Source organism: Marmota monax, unplaced genomic scaffold (genome assembly GCF_021218885.2).
Source record: "Marmota monax isolate L192 unplaced genomic scaffold, Marmota_monax_Labrador192_F-V1.1 WCK01_AAM20220418_F8-fsc00061, whole genome shotgun sequence".
Classification (NCBI taxonomy): domain Eukaryota; kingdom Metazoa; phylum Chordata; class Mammalia; order Rodentia; family Sciuridae; genus Marmota; species Marmota monax.
Window position 1 is genome coordinate 13,129,700 of NW_026695230.1, and position 13,830 is coordinate 13,143,529.

The following is a 13,830-nucleotide window of genomic DNA, read 5'->3' on the forward strand; positions in this document are numbered from 1 at the left end:
TACTCTATGCTTGGATCTAACGACATCTCCTCCATGAGGCATTCCGCAATTCTCTCAGAATTAATCATTGCTTCCTCTGGAAGCCTCTGTATCACCCTGTTTAATTTCTCCTGCAGAGCACCTAGCTATGGACAGTCTACCAGAGAACTAAGAGAAAGGGTTAGTGTCCCCCCAAAACACAGGCTGTGTATGTTCAACTCTGTATGCCTGATATTTATGAGGGCCTAGAATACACTGGGTTCCCATGAAATGTTTGTGGGCCGCAGTCATCATGTCTGTACTTTTAAAGTTCAAATCTATGAGAAAGTCTTACACATTTACGACAGTAATTTTTCTTTTGCTAAAATTAAAATAAAAGTCCACACGTTGGGGGTGAAACTGGCCTGCAAACAAGCACTCTGAGAACCACTGCAGTTAGCAGTGCAGAGCTGACCTTTGGAATGTATTCTAACAGATTTTTAAGAGAGAGTTTGCAGCTAGGATGACTCATCTGTGGGCGTGACAGAAGAATGACTGCTATCTCTATGAGGCTTTTCTTCAGGGGAAAGCAGAGAGCAGTCCACAGAACTTAGAGCATGAGCTTCAGTGGGACTGGCCAGTGGGACTGTCCAAAGGCTGACAGGAACAGCATGAGAGTCGTCTCCTTTTCCTTCTGCCTAAACTAGGGTGGTTTCTCAAACTCTATTCCATAGAACAGCCAAAGAGGACATGGCTACATATGTGAGAGAGTGAGCTTCAATTAGAACAGTTTTTACTCATTCATAGACTGAAGGTTTTATTAGAATTTCAATTTGAAAAATGAGTTCTGCTGCCTTTCAAAAAGAATGTCAAACCAGTAGCCTCAGGGATTGTGCCACACTCTTCCCTGGGAAGTAAGGAGAGGCTTAGAAGTAAGAAGATTCACAAGGAAGCTGCACAAGCCCCTGGGCCCAGGTGTGGACACAGAACTTTTTCAAACTTTGTGGAAGGACAGGGAAATGTGAGCATGGCTTTGGTCTCCACAGGAGAACCACAGACCTGTCTGCCCCTCTGATTTCTGAACATGTGGAACAGCGATAACCAGCCTGGTGGAGCGAGTGTCCACCAAGGACAGACCCTGGGATGGAGAGTCATCAGTCACCTTTTCCAGGAAGACTCCAATATCTTCTTCTGCAAAGTACAGCATGTCATGTAATCTTGGGCACTTTTGCCACCCCAAACTTCTTGCCTAGAAGCTACCCTTGTTGCCTTCTGGGATGACTTCATGTTCGTGTTTTGAGTTTACTTCTTTAGTTAGCATGCTCTCAGCCCCAAGATGAACTCCAAGAGTCTCCTCCCTATCTCCTCACCAAAACCCAGCCGAGTGCAGATGGGGCAATGAGCCCAACCTCTCCAAGAATCAACAGACTGGAGGCTCATCCTTGTACCAGTTGATCAGGACGATGAAGGATGAAAAATGTCCACGGAAGGCAGGAGCAATATTGCCATCAAGCAGGTAAAAGCCACCACTCTCCTACAACTGTTGCAACATCCTCTGAGTTGGTGACACAGTGGTTCTCCAGCCAGGACCATCCCCTAAATTACTGATGATCACTATGGTGTCAGTCCCAAATGAAGTCCAAATTCTGGCCAACTGCTCAAAGGGAAAACATGGGCTCCCAGTGGCGAGCGGGTAGCAAGTCTGTACACTCAGCTCCAAGAAGCATGGGGAGAACCCGTGATCTAAAGTGTGTTGGTATGGCGCCTTCTGCTTGAAAACATCTTCCCATCTCCACTAGATGAAAGCCCACGGCAAAGGAAAGTAGTTTAGAATTCAGGAGGATTTGAGTTCAGACTCTGCCTTAGCCCCTTACTAGCTGGGTGACCGAGTCTCACATTGTAGTGAGCTCAAATGAGAGAGCATGTAAGAAGCTCTGCACCAAAATAAAACTGCTGTCTTTTAATTCCCAAACTCAGAAGCACATTCTTTGTGAGCCCATCCCTAAGATTCCCTGCACGTTTCATTGTGGCTCTTTATGCTAACCCCAGTGTGCCCTAGGTTTCACATTCCCATTCACATGGCCAGCACTGTAGAGGGAGTTGGCTGCTGACTTCCCATCAGGATGAGCTCTATGCCTGGAACCCTCAACCCGTATTAGCTGATGGAAAAACAAAAAACTCCAGTTCCAAGAATAATGTGGTAGGGAAGAAGGAAAGGAACTAAAAGAAGACAGAGGTAGTTTGGGAGCTTACATGCTGTATCAGTTGCTTTTCTGTAGCCTGCTTCTACCTCCTCTTTGTTTCTGCCCCAAAGAGTGGGACAGTGCTGAAAGTGTGGGGAAAGTTTTCTTCTCTTTCTTTTATTGGGTCATTAGAGCTGTACATAATGGGGTGATTCATTGTTACATATTCATACACGCACACAACATGACAATTTAATTTGGCCAATATCATGCCCCAGTAGTTCCCCTCTCCCTCTCCTCCTCTCTCCCCCTGGTCCCTTTGCTCTACTGAACTCCCTTCTATTTTCATGAGACACCACCCCCCACCCTTTTTTCCTTTTTTCTTCTCTAGCTTCCAGAGATGAGACAAAAACATAACCCTTGACAGAAAGTTTGTCAGGTTTTTGTTTTGTTTTGTTTTGTTTTAAAGGAATAATTAACAGTACCCAACATCTCACATTCCCATTTGCACAGCCAATTCTGTGCTAGGGTGTTGGTTACTAATTGCCCACCAAGATGAGCACCATGCCTGAACTCTCAAGCAGGATTTACACCAATTTCGGCCTGTATGTACATGTATAGAGCAATTGCAAAATTGTTTTCATGAAATAAAATTCATAAAGTCATCAAACAATTTCCCTGTATCTCACGGTGATTTCTTATGAACAGAAGAGCATCGTTCACCTCTTAACAGGGCTTCCACAGCCTAAGGCTGTGTGCCCCTGTGAGTCAAGAGGAAACACACAGTACAGAAGCAATGCATGACCATCTCAGATGAAAACACAAAATTGGTATCTGTAAACTTCTTTGTACATCATAAATTCATTAGCTCAGAGAAACTAGAAACAGAGTCAGAACGTGAGCAAATACTGGGGTAGTTACATCCACATAGAAAGTACCGCACCTTTGGTTAAAAAGCAGAATCTATGAAGTTATCTTAGTTTTTCAACTGCTCAGCCAGTGCAGCTCCAAGCCAGCCACCATCAGCCACACGTGCAAGCGAGCCAGCATGCTGCCCACTGCAGAGGGCACACCAAATGCTCTTCCTAGATCTAGTCCTCTGCCACAGCCAGCCTCGCCTGCATTAAAAAGTTGGAGGACTTGGGGAGAGGCCCAGTGCTCATCAGTGGGCTGTGAGATGACACTGTTTTTCAGTGTGGAACAAAACCATAAATTTAATTAATGTATGGGGGGAGGGAAAAGCAATGATGTGCTCTAAAAATTATTTTTTACTCTAAACTATAATCCCTTCATGTGAAGTGTAAGTCCTTTTGCATTTCTAAAACGGCATTAGAGAAAAACAAAGGTCATGCAAGTTTTATTGTGAATTTTAAAAGGGGAAAAGTAGGGAGAGTTTTTTATTTTATAATTGTCCATGCCTTCATTTTTGCTATGAAATGTGTTTTAAGAAACTGGAAAATGAGGCACGGGTAAAAAATTTTAACTGGTACTGCAAACATGAGTTTGATCAAGAGCTTTTCCATGCCAAAGATCCATCTTTTTTGCTTAAGGCCACACTTTAAATTTCCTTTTAATAAGAGAGCCATTCACTTTTAAAAGAACATTAAGCAATGTGGAAGAAATCTGGCTAAAAATACTCTATGTTGGAAGAGACATACATGAAGATGTATTTTTATAAGTATTCTCAAAAAATGCATCAAAAGTACAAATCAAAATAATTTCTAAATATTTCTAACAAGTAATTTGTGATCACTATGGAAATCAATTTTTAAAAAAATAACATCTCCATCAACTCTGCATCTCTGGACCAACTTCTTGTTTTTAAAGCTCTCCTAGCCAAGGGCTGCTTGGTGGACATTCAAAGGCGTTTAAAAAAAAAATAGTCTTTCTGTGCTGAAAAGTTATCAAGGCCAGCTCTCTGCTGCATTTGCATTGTTATTAGGAAAACACACACACACACACACACACTCTCTCTCTCTCTCTCTCTCTCTCTCTCTCTCTTCTCTCTCACCCGCACATTGAGTTTAATGTGAGGCTAGTACAGAAACAGAGAGATTAGACACAAAGAAATGTAAACAGCTCTCACATGCGAGGAAACTAGGTTACCAGAATCCCAGCACCAGGCATTCACCAGTCACCATGGAAAACAGGAAGTGAGATGCATAGCAACCACAAGCCAAAAAGCAGAAAAGCGCATACCTTTAGCTTGGAATGAAAATCACGAGATTTCCTTCTGGCAAGAACCTGAATGTGACTAGACACCTGCAGGGTAGGGGAAGGGAGGAAAACAAAGGAAAAGCCTGTAACCATGGAGATGAAAAGCCCCCTACAACTGGGCAAGCCAGACGTACCTTAATGGCGGCTTGAATTTCTCGAACTTTCTTTCTTGCTAAGACCTGTATATGACTAGACACCTACATTGTTCGGGTTTATGAGGGGAAACAAAAAACAAAACAAAACAAAACAAAAAAAGGAAATCAAAGATAAAATCGCTACTCCTCGGGAGGGGTGTGGGGAGGGGGGAGGTTATTTGCATCTCAACAAAGCTCTGCAGTTAGGAATACACAGTCCCAGCCAGACACCAAGCCCCCAGCACTGCTCTAAGCTTTTCAGACTGGGTCATCACTGCAGTGACTTGATTCAGGACCAAAGTTGAGGCTCACCTCTGTTTCTCTACCCGGGAAAAATCACGGGCATTGGGAAAAACTTATTATGGGAGGGATGAGAGGGGGAGAGTAGGATTGCTTTCTTTATAAAATTAAAAAAAAAAGGTGGGGGTAGTGGTAAATGAAAATATTTATAGCTTCTCAGCATCAGTAGGGAAAATCCCTTTTTCTCGATTTAGAGGAGACGATCCATAAATTAGCACATAGTACAGAATCAAAAAGCTGAAGCTGTCGGTTGTATTCTGATCTCATTAAGAGCTCTGGATTCTGTAGCAAATGTTAAAATAATACTGACATGTAAATTAGATTTCAAAGAGAAATGGAAAGACCCAGTTAGCAGAGCTTTTTTTTTTTCTTTTCCTTTTTTTTCTTTGCCCTTATAAATATCTTTAATCCTTCCACTCTTTTGGGTATTGACTGGGTGCCAAGTGGATTTGCATATTATTACAAAGCGAAATGTGTGAATACAGCCAGCCAGCCAGCCATCCTGTTAAAAATCTGGGTTGAAAACCACACGGATTTGCTGAACAACAAATTCACATTGGAGAGGTATCACCAACTGCTGCCTAAAAACATCCCCAGGATGCCGGGGTGTGGAAACGTAGCCAAGTCCAGCTTCTGAAACACAATGATTCCACTGGGTAAACAAATTTGCATCTCTTTCAATGAGACTTGGTTAAATTTAGAAGAGTCCCCCAGTGAAGGGGGTCACCAGGCAAAGGACCAGAGCTCACCGGCCAGCAGACAGCCCATGTCCAGCATTTTCAACAGGTAAGGGATTAGCTTTGCCCATCTCCAAAATCCAGAACCTTCCATTTAGGAGTTTAGGGGCTCAGACTTTAGGGCGATTAACTCATTTCAAACTCTAGTGACTCTAAAAACAGAATTTATGGTAATAAAAGATCCTTTGATCTTTAAATGTCTTTGCATTTCAATTATTCAATTTTCTTTTGTACTTTTTTTTTTTTTTAAGTACAGAGAAGCAGGGACTCCCCCATCCTCTTCACCCCTCCATCTGGCTCCTGCTGTTATTTGTTTTCACCCGAATTTTGTTCCTCTGTGATTCTCTGAATTGATGAGGGCCACCGTGGGGGGACATCCCCCAAGCAGACAATGCCCTGCCTCTGTGCTGGCAGGCAGCCACCCCCTTGTGCTGAGTCAGCACAGGCCCTGGGGGTAAATGGAGCATTCCCAGGAAAAGGCCTCAGCCCCTCACCAACACTCACAAAACAACCCCTCATTGGGAAGGGAACCGGCTGTTGCTTGGTGGTAATGTGAGACCACAGGTTAGCTTGTTTTTTTTTTTTGTTTGATTATTATTTTTTTTTTAAAGACGGGATTCAAGTTGCCCAGGTTGGCTACAAACTTACGATCCTCCCATCTCAGCCTCCCAAGTTGCTGGGATTACAGGCGTGCGCCACCACACCTGGCAAACTACATTTTATAAAGTTGTGCCATATCATTCAGCATAGGTCAACACTTGAAAAAACAATTTTTTTTTTTTTTTGGTTAATAACTCACCCATGAGATGTTTTTCTGTTTTCCTTTCTCTCTTTCTGTTTTCAGTTAAACACTAACTAACTTCTCATCCATTCCAGTTCTGAACTGGGTCACATCAGCGATTTGGGCTGCTTTACATCTGAAAGGGCCAGGGAAGGCAGAGCCCTGGCAAAGGGCAGAGGAGAATCCCTGCCCCTGCCCTGCACAGAGGTATTTAAGTTGGAACTTCATTTCAGTCACGGCAGCTACTGACAAAAAGCCATTGCTTAAGCGACAGTGCCCTGGATGCACATCATTCAGTATCACGCTTGGGCCGATACTCAAGGCTGCCAGCGTTACTTTTGCATTGAAAGGATGACTAATGTGTAATTGCTCCAGGATATTACAGTGCACAAAATCTCAAAATTGCATGACTTGCAGGTGTAGTTACACCTGCAGCTTTTGCAATGTTGACACATACATGTTTTGGGAAAGAAATGCCAGTTTTGAAATACAGCATAGGGACAGCGGAGACACTGTCCTTCTCACGGAAACTTTCCCACATCAAATGAAAAGAACTTAAGAGACCACATACTCAAGGGTCACTGAAATGATGAACAGTGAAAACAGCCAATTTGAAACACCTACAATGCTGATGTCCTTACAGGGAACTGGGACTGGGGCTCCTAGGAGCCAAAGCACAGCAGCCACTGCAGCCAGATGCCTCCTGGGGCCATTCGCGGACATGCACAACTCCCAGGGTGGTTACTGTACCTGCTTTCTGGTCCTCGTCTTCCCTGTCCTGAGTTTGATGTATCTGGCTATCAGTTCATTCCTACCTGAAAGAAAGAAGCGTTTCCAGTGAGGTGGGTCACATACCAACACACATGCATGCCCCTAAAAGCCAGAAATCAGCATCAAGAATTTTAAAATTACACCTAGGAGTTTATTCATGATAGAAAGAAGAAAAAAAAAATCAGTATGGGCTGGGGCTCAGTGGCAGAGTTCTTGCCTGGCACACGTGAGGCACTGGGTTCGATCCACATACAAAAATAAGCAAATAAAATAAAAGTCATGCTGCCCATTTACAACTACAATTTTTTTTTTCAGTAGGATTCTTTGAAAAAAATATCTACTAGGGGAAATAAAGAGAAAGGGCACTTAATTTTAAACTTTTGCTCTGTTGAGGCCAGAAATGGATCTTTGTAAACTGTGCCTTTTTGTTTGCATCTAAATGGGTAGTCACTTCGAAAAGTAACAAATATAAAGGATTAGTCTGGAAGTAAACAAACCCAGCTCTGTTTTAGTCTTTTATTTTTCAGGTTGATTTTCCTCCTCATCCCTCATCAGGGCTCCTCCCTGTAGATATGTCCAGTTAAAGTCATTATTGCCACAAGAGAATGAATCCCTGTGGCCACAGATGCCCTACAGTGACAAGAAGCTGAGCAGAGTGAAAGCAGTAACTAATGGCACAAGATTGTGCCAGTGGAAACCTGACAAACTCCAAGCTTTAGAACCTTTTTGGGTTTAAAACACACAAGCATACACACACACACACCCCTACCTAAAAGTAAACAAAAACCCGCCATCTCTACCCGACCAGGAGGCTGTGAAGTTACACACAGAGAGCTTAACTTGGAAGAACTATAATAGGAAAATACATCCCCAGAGGCTAGCAGAGAAACGTATTTACTAAGATCCCATGTGAAATAAAAGCCCACTCTGCAAGATGTGGGCCTTCAAGAGGGTCCAATTTATGACTTCAACTTTTTCACTAGGAACTGAAAATATTTTTACATACTCTGTGCAATAAATGGAAAACTCTCACTTCACAGCACTGCTTTTGGCTGCCGGTAACCTATTTCATCCTACTGTCCCAGATGTTGTGGAACACCTATAAAACTTAAATATATGTAGTATAATATGTAATATAATTATATAATAACATAATTATAGTATAACAGGATCATTATAATATAGTAATATTAATATTATATAAGCTCTGGATTATTATTTCCAAACTATTTTAATGGACCTGGGTCAATTTCCTTGGAATCCTCACAAAATTGAAAACAGAGGTCTTGATGGACTAATCAATTCCATCCTAATGAGAACTCCTTTGGGCTGCAGCATTCCTTCACATGCTTATTGCCCGCCAGGGGGCTGTCAAGCTGGAGTCCAGTTCTCCTTCCAGGGCCACCCCTCAGGAAGTCTTGAACCACCCAAGTGGGTTTGGCTTTCTTGCTCTACCTGCAGCACAACCTGCATTTCTCCCTCCTGACATGTTCCACTCTGTGGCTACAGTCCGAATGGCAGAGCTGGCTATGTCATTTGTGTTCTAACTTCCCAACTATACTGTATACCCCAAGAGGGCAAGAACTATGTCTTGCTCCCCAGGATCCCCCTAGTACCCTGCAAGTACACAAAGACTGAAAAGGGAAATAACACAGCCTTATGAAGGAGTAACCATGTCACCAGATCTCCCCAGCAGAGTCAACAAAGAAGGACACGGATGAGGATCACCACGACAGTATGCACATGGACGTTGTGTCTGAGATTCCAATCTCCAACACTACCCAGAATGTCCTGTAATCATGGCACTCCCTGCCCACCTCCTGCCCATGTTAGGATTGTGCAGGACATGGTCACCACCAGAAGGCAAATAAATCATGGATTCTTGGAGGTAGAAAATGAGTCATACACTCCCACCCTGAAATTCCAAATCTGCATAAGCCAAAGTCAGCACTTCTGCGAATTGAAGAAGAATCTTGAAATATGTTTAAGAATAAAATGATCTTATTTATTTGGGCTTCCTGTAACTTTCATCCTCAAGTCCTTCTTATTCCTCTTAATAAGAATAAGGCTAGTCCTTCATGTGCCTAGCTGCCTTTCGAATATCAATAACTGCTCAATTCCTCCTGGAGCTACACACATGCTAAACTTCTATTCCTTTGATAACTGTGAAAGGCTTTGGGACATTCCCAGATACCATCCTGTGATCATCTCTCGTCTACTTTCCTTTCAGAGCCTGGAATTCAGAACTGCCAAAATAATCCTGCTATGACAGCAAAGTACACTTATTACCTTCTCTTCCTAAAACATTCTACCTCTGTAAATGCAGCCTAACACTGTGTTAGATTTTTAAGGATCATGGTAAACTTGGGACTTCTAAGTCCTGTTCATATGGGCTACTCCTCAGATACCTCCCTACCATTGTTCCCAGTCTTTTTATACATAGCTGGTATTTTTCAGAGCCAAATGCAAAACCTTACATTTATTTCTACTACATTTCGTCCTGTTAAATTCAGCCTATCATTTCAGCCTGTCAAAATCTTCTCAGGTCTCATTCTGTAACTAAATGTACCCTTTAAGAGTAAAGACCTCCAAAATTCAGTTTCCAGGATTGCTTTGATAAGCATTCTCTTTCTGACATTTGGAGAACTACCAATATCTCCTGTAGTGTCATCAAGTCTACTTGTCCATCTCTCAAATGGCTGTACAGATTTTGCAATTTGTCTCAAAGGCTCACTGACAGCAAAGCCTAGCTAGGAGTGCCTAATTACCAGGAGCCAGACCTAGAAGACAATGTCTGCAGACAAGCCAAGCATCCTCCAGCTCAGGCTGCACTGTGCTCCCTGTTCAGGGCTGTCTGAGTGGCCAAGAGGAAATAAATCCAGGGCTCTGTATGACATGCAATTTCATCTGAACCTTATCCAGACTGGGGGCGGCCGGGGGGGGGGGGTCTCCTGCCCCAAACTTGTTTATTTTCTGTGAATGTAGACAGAAAATGCTTAATAGATGAGACATAGAACCTATACAACTATTCTCATTTTTTAATGGCATTTTGTTGAATAAGATCAATATCCTGGACACCAGGTATAGCCTGTAGTCTATGCTAATGGAACCTTCTGGAGTTAGACAAGACCGTATTTTAATCACACTTTAACTAAATCACTTATAAAAAAAAAAAAAAAAGAATCACTATTTCTAGGGCTGGGGATATAGCTCAGTTGGTTGAGTGCTTGCCTTGCATGCACAAGGTCCTGGGTTCAATCTCCAGTACATATACCCCTGCGCACCCCCCCCACCCTCTGCAAAAAGTTCACTATTTCTACAACGGGCCCTGAGTAGTCAACATAGCCACATTTTCTTGAAAGCTCATCTCAACTCTCATAAGCCTGTTCTTTAGATGAGCAAGACCACCCTTCAATCGCTTGTGTTCTTTCTTTCATACCACATTTCAAGGCATGAATAGTAATTATTTTAAATATTAGAATTGCCTGTTTTAACTAAGAAAGCCCATTCTTGACTCATAGAAACCTAACACATTTTCTCTAATGCTCTAATATTGCTTTTAAAAAAACTAATAAGATTTCAACTCTCGTAATCTAAATTAATAACTTCATTGAACATTTTAATTTGGAAGTACAAGTTAGCCTGTTCTCAAGATCAAATTATTTTAAATAATTTCTTAAAGTAGCAAATATACAAAATCCTTTAAATAAAAGCTATCAATGGTATGGCTTTGAGTCTATTAAAATTTGCTGGGTCTAATTCTAAATCTTCCCAGAATTAAGATATACTTACACATTAGAGAAACAAGTGTAGTGTTCCAAACAATTTTGGAATATCTTTTTCATTGCTTAGATTGCACATATATTAGCAATATCAATTAAGTTCTGATTGGACACCCTGAGACCTATTTGCGTTTCTACAGTCCTGCTCTCTAAATGCAGTGGTCTATATAGCCCTGGATTTGAATCATGTTACTAAGGTGCAGAATTCCCTGACCAAGAGCAGAGGCTCAGCAACACCAACCATCACTGAAGTAACTGGGGAGGGGTCTCTAGCCTGCACAGCATGATCTTGGTTTGCAGCCACAATTCCAATTTTAGATGTTAGAAATTTTAACCCTTGCTTCTCCAATTCTTCTTGTGCATGCACACATGAACATGCGTGTGAGCCCCACCTCCCTCTCTCTCTCTCTCATACACAAGCACATACATGCTTAATCCAGTAAGCCTTATATTACAAAAAATGACTTTAAACAAGGTCAATTTTAAAGTTAATTGCTACTTTCTTAAGCCAATCTTGCAGTCACTCAGGGATGATCTCCTCTGTGCTTTCTATCGTACCTCTTTGGTGAATCAGGGAAGGATGTATAACGAAAGAAGACGGCATGCCTGCCCACAACAGGTTCACTGTCTCATACAAGGGCTACAACCAGACAGCAAATCAGCTTCACACACCCAGTGGCAGCTATTGCCTTCAAAGAGTTTCTGAAATATGCCTGGATAACAGATCACAAGCAATTTCAAAAATCTAGAAAGGCTTCCCCACAGTACTGGAACATAACCCAGGCCCTTAACAACAGGTTACATTTCCTCCCACATTTTATCATGAAATATTTTAGACACACAGAAAAAAACTTACGCTAAACACTATATTCCCCCATCTAGATTCTACCACAGGTTGAATATCCCCCATCTGAAATGCTGGAAACTGAAAGTATTTTGAATTTGGGGGTTTTGTATTTTGGAAAATGTACATATCCATAATGAGTATCTTGAGGACAGGACATAAGTCTAAACATGAATTTCATCTATGTTTCACATACACACCTTACACAGCCTGAAGGTAATTTTATACAAGATTTTTAGTGCACCTGTGTTTTATCTACAACCTGTTGCATGAGATTCGATGTAGAATTTTCCACTTAAGGTATCAGTTGGCACTCAAAATATTTTGGATTTTGGAGCATTTCAAATATTTAGCTTGAGGATGTTCAACCTATATTCACTTTTTCTATTCTTGCTCTGTCACCTTTCCTCCCATCTGTCCAATCCTCTGCTCAAGCCATCTTATTTAGATGTTTTTTGCTGCATTTCAAAATAAGTTGCCAGCACGGTAACACCTTCCCTGTGTACCTCAGGGTACACATTAACTACAGCGCCAAGACTGATATGACAGAATGGAGCAGGGCAGGTTGAAGACTACTTGAGACAGGGGAAGTTGCATTTCTTTAAATAACAAGCAGGAAACTGGGACTCAAAAAAAAAAACAAAAAACAAACAAACAAAAAAACCTATGGTCTCCTGACACTCAAGCTCCTTAGCCCACCACCCACAATTTCTCCAGGTCAATCATGACATCCACAGTATTTCTGGTTCATATCCTTCGTTTTCTCTCTGCAAATAGTATAATCACTTATAGAGCTGAGTGACCATGTCACACTTCACCACAGAGTGTCACCATTCTATAGCTTCTCTGGAGCATAAAATTTCTAGTGCCAAAGGAGCAGCATTCTTCTTCAAGTCAGATTCTGCAGCTGCCCTTGCTCCTCAGAAGACCAACAGGACCTGGCCTGCCACTATGGCTCCACCATCCTCACGGGGCACTGTGATCTCAGTTTGATCTGATCTTTCCTTTCTCATAAACAGCAGGACACAGCTGAAAGTGAACCCATCACTGGCCTCTCCAGCATCCTGGATTGCCATGAAATCTCCTCCAAAAGGGGCAGGACAGGGAGACTGGCAGAAAGGCATGGAGTCTGCACTCGGCCTGCCTTCCCCAGACAGAAGACTGGTTAACGTTGTTGTGGGCTGTGAGTGTAATGGGATGTGGCCTTAAGGTCATGTTTGAGGCACAGCAAATGCAGGGTCTGTGGCTAGAAATTGTAGCCCAGAGACACTCAGCTTTAACAGTGTAAGAGCTACTTTGTAATTGAATGGAGTCAGGGAGCCACAAAGAAAGCAGCAGCAAAAGGAAGGTTCCTCTTTCCTGGCCACAGCCAGTTCTGAGGCAAATTCACCCCTGCATGGCCTGAGCTGCCCTGAGCCTGGGGAAGGGGCTCTAGCTCCTGTACTCTGAGGTCCTCCCTCATGAGCAGGGATAGCTGTGCCAAGATTCCCTACCCCTTCTTTCCATATTAAAAGACTGAAAATCAGAGAGAAAGCCAGAGCTTCTCGGGATTGCTAGAACACACTGTGTCAACAGACTGCGCTGCTACAGCTGCAGTGGGCTCCTGCCACCCCATCCCACCCCCCAGATTCTAACACAGCCCCAAAGGCTATCAGGCTACTAGAATGTCCTCTATCAACACCTTGAGCCTCCAAAGCCCTGTGTTGTGTGGACAATGGCTCTCATGGCCTGACTGTCCTTGTTCCTGCACACCTGGATTCCGCCTGCCTTACAAAGGCCTTGTCCTTCTTGAGTCTTTGAGCTGGAAAAGTCCTCCAGGCCTCCCTTTCCCTGGACATGTCCACATGCATCTCTTCTCGGACCTCCCTTCCCAGGCAGCCGTGTGTGGAGGACATCCTCCATCACAGCACAAAAGAGGCTCCCACATCCCCATCCCTACGATCTGGGCTGACACAGGATCATCATAAAGTACAAAGAGAAAAGAGGACCCAATGGGCAGAAGAAAAGACAGATGCTTCTGCAAGGTGACATGATCACGGGGCACGGCCACCCCAGTGGCGCTGTCCTCCCATGCCAGCAGCAGCATGAAACATGGAGACAGCACTGTGGAGGACTTTTCTAGT

General features: G+C 42.9%; 1 protein-coding gene across 10 annotated transcripts in view; it reads right to left on the bottom strand.

Moving 5' to 3' along the window:
* The window catches only part of Tead1 (TEA domain transcription factor 1), a 258,279-nt gene that overhangs the window by 65,732 nt on the left and 178,717 nt on the right, over window positions 1–13,830 (bottom strand). For 5 of the 10 annotated variants that reach the window (XM_058576901.1, XM_058576902.1, XM_046437999.2 and 2 more), the window contains 3 exons: window positions 7,061–7,125; window positions 4,493–4,555; window positions 4,341–4,403 (listed from right to left, as the gene is read on the bottom strand). In XM_058576901.1, the coding sequence (XP_058432884.1) occupies window positions 4,341–4,403; window positions 4,493–4,555; window positions 7,061–7,125 (191 nt within the window). The remainder of the gene's footprint in view (window positions 1–4,340; window positions 4,404–4,492; window positions 4,556–7,060; window positions 7,126–13,830) is intronic. The other 5 variants (XM_058576904.1, XM_058576905.1, XM_058576903.1 and 2 more) reach the window with 3 other exon arrangements.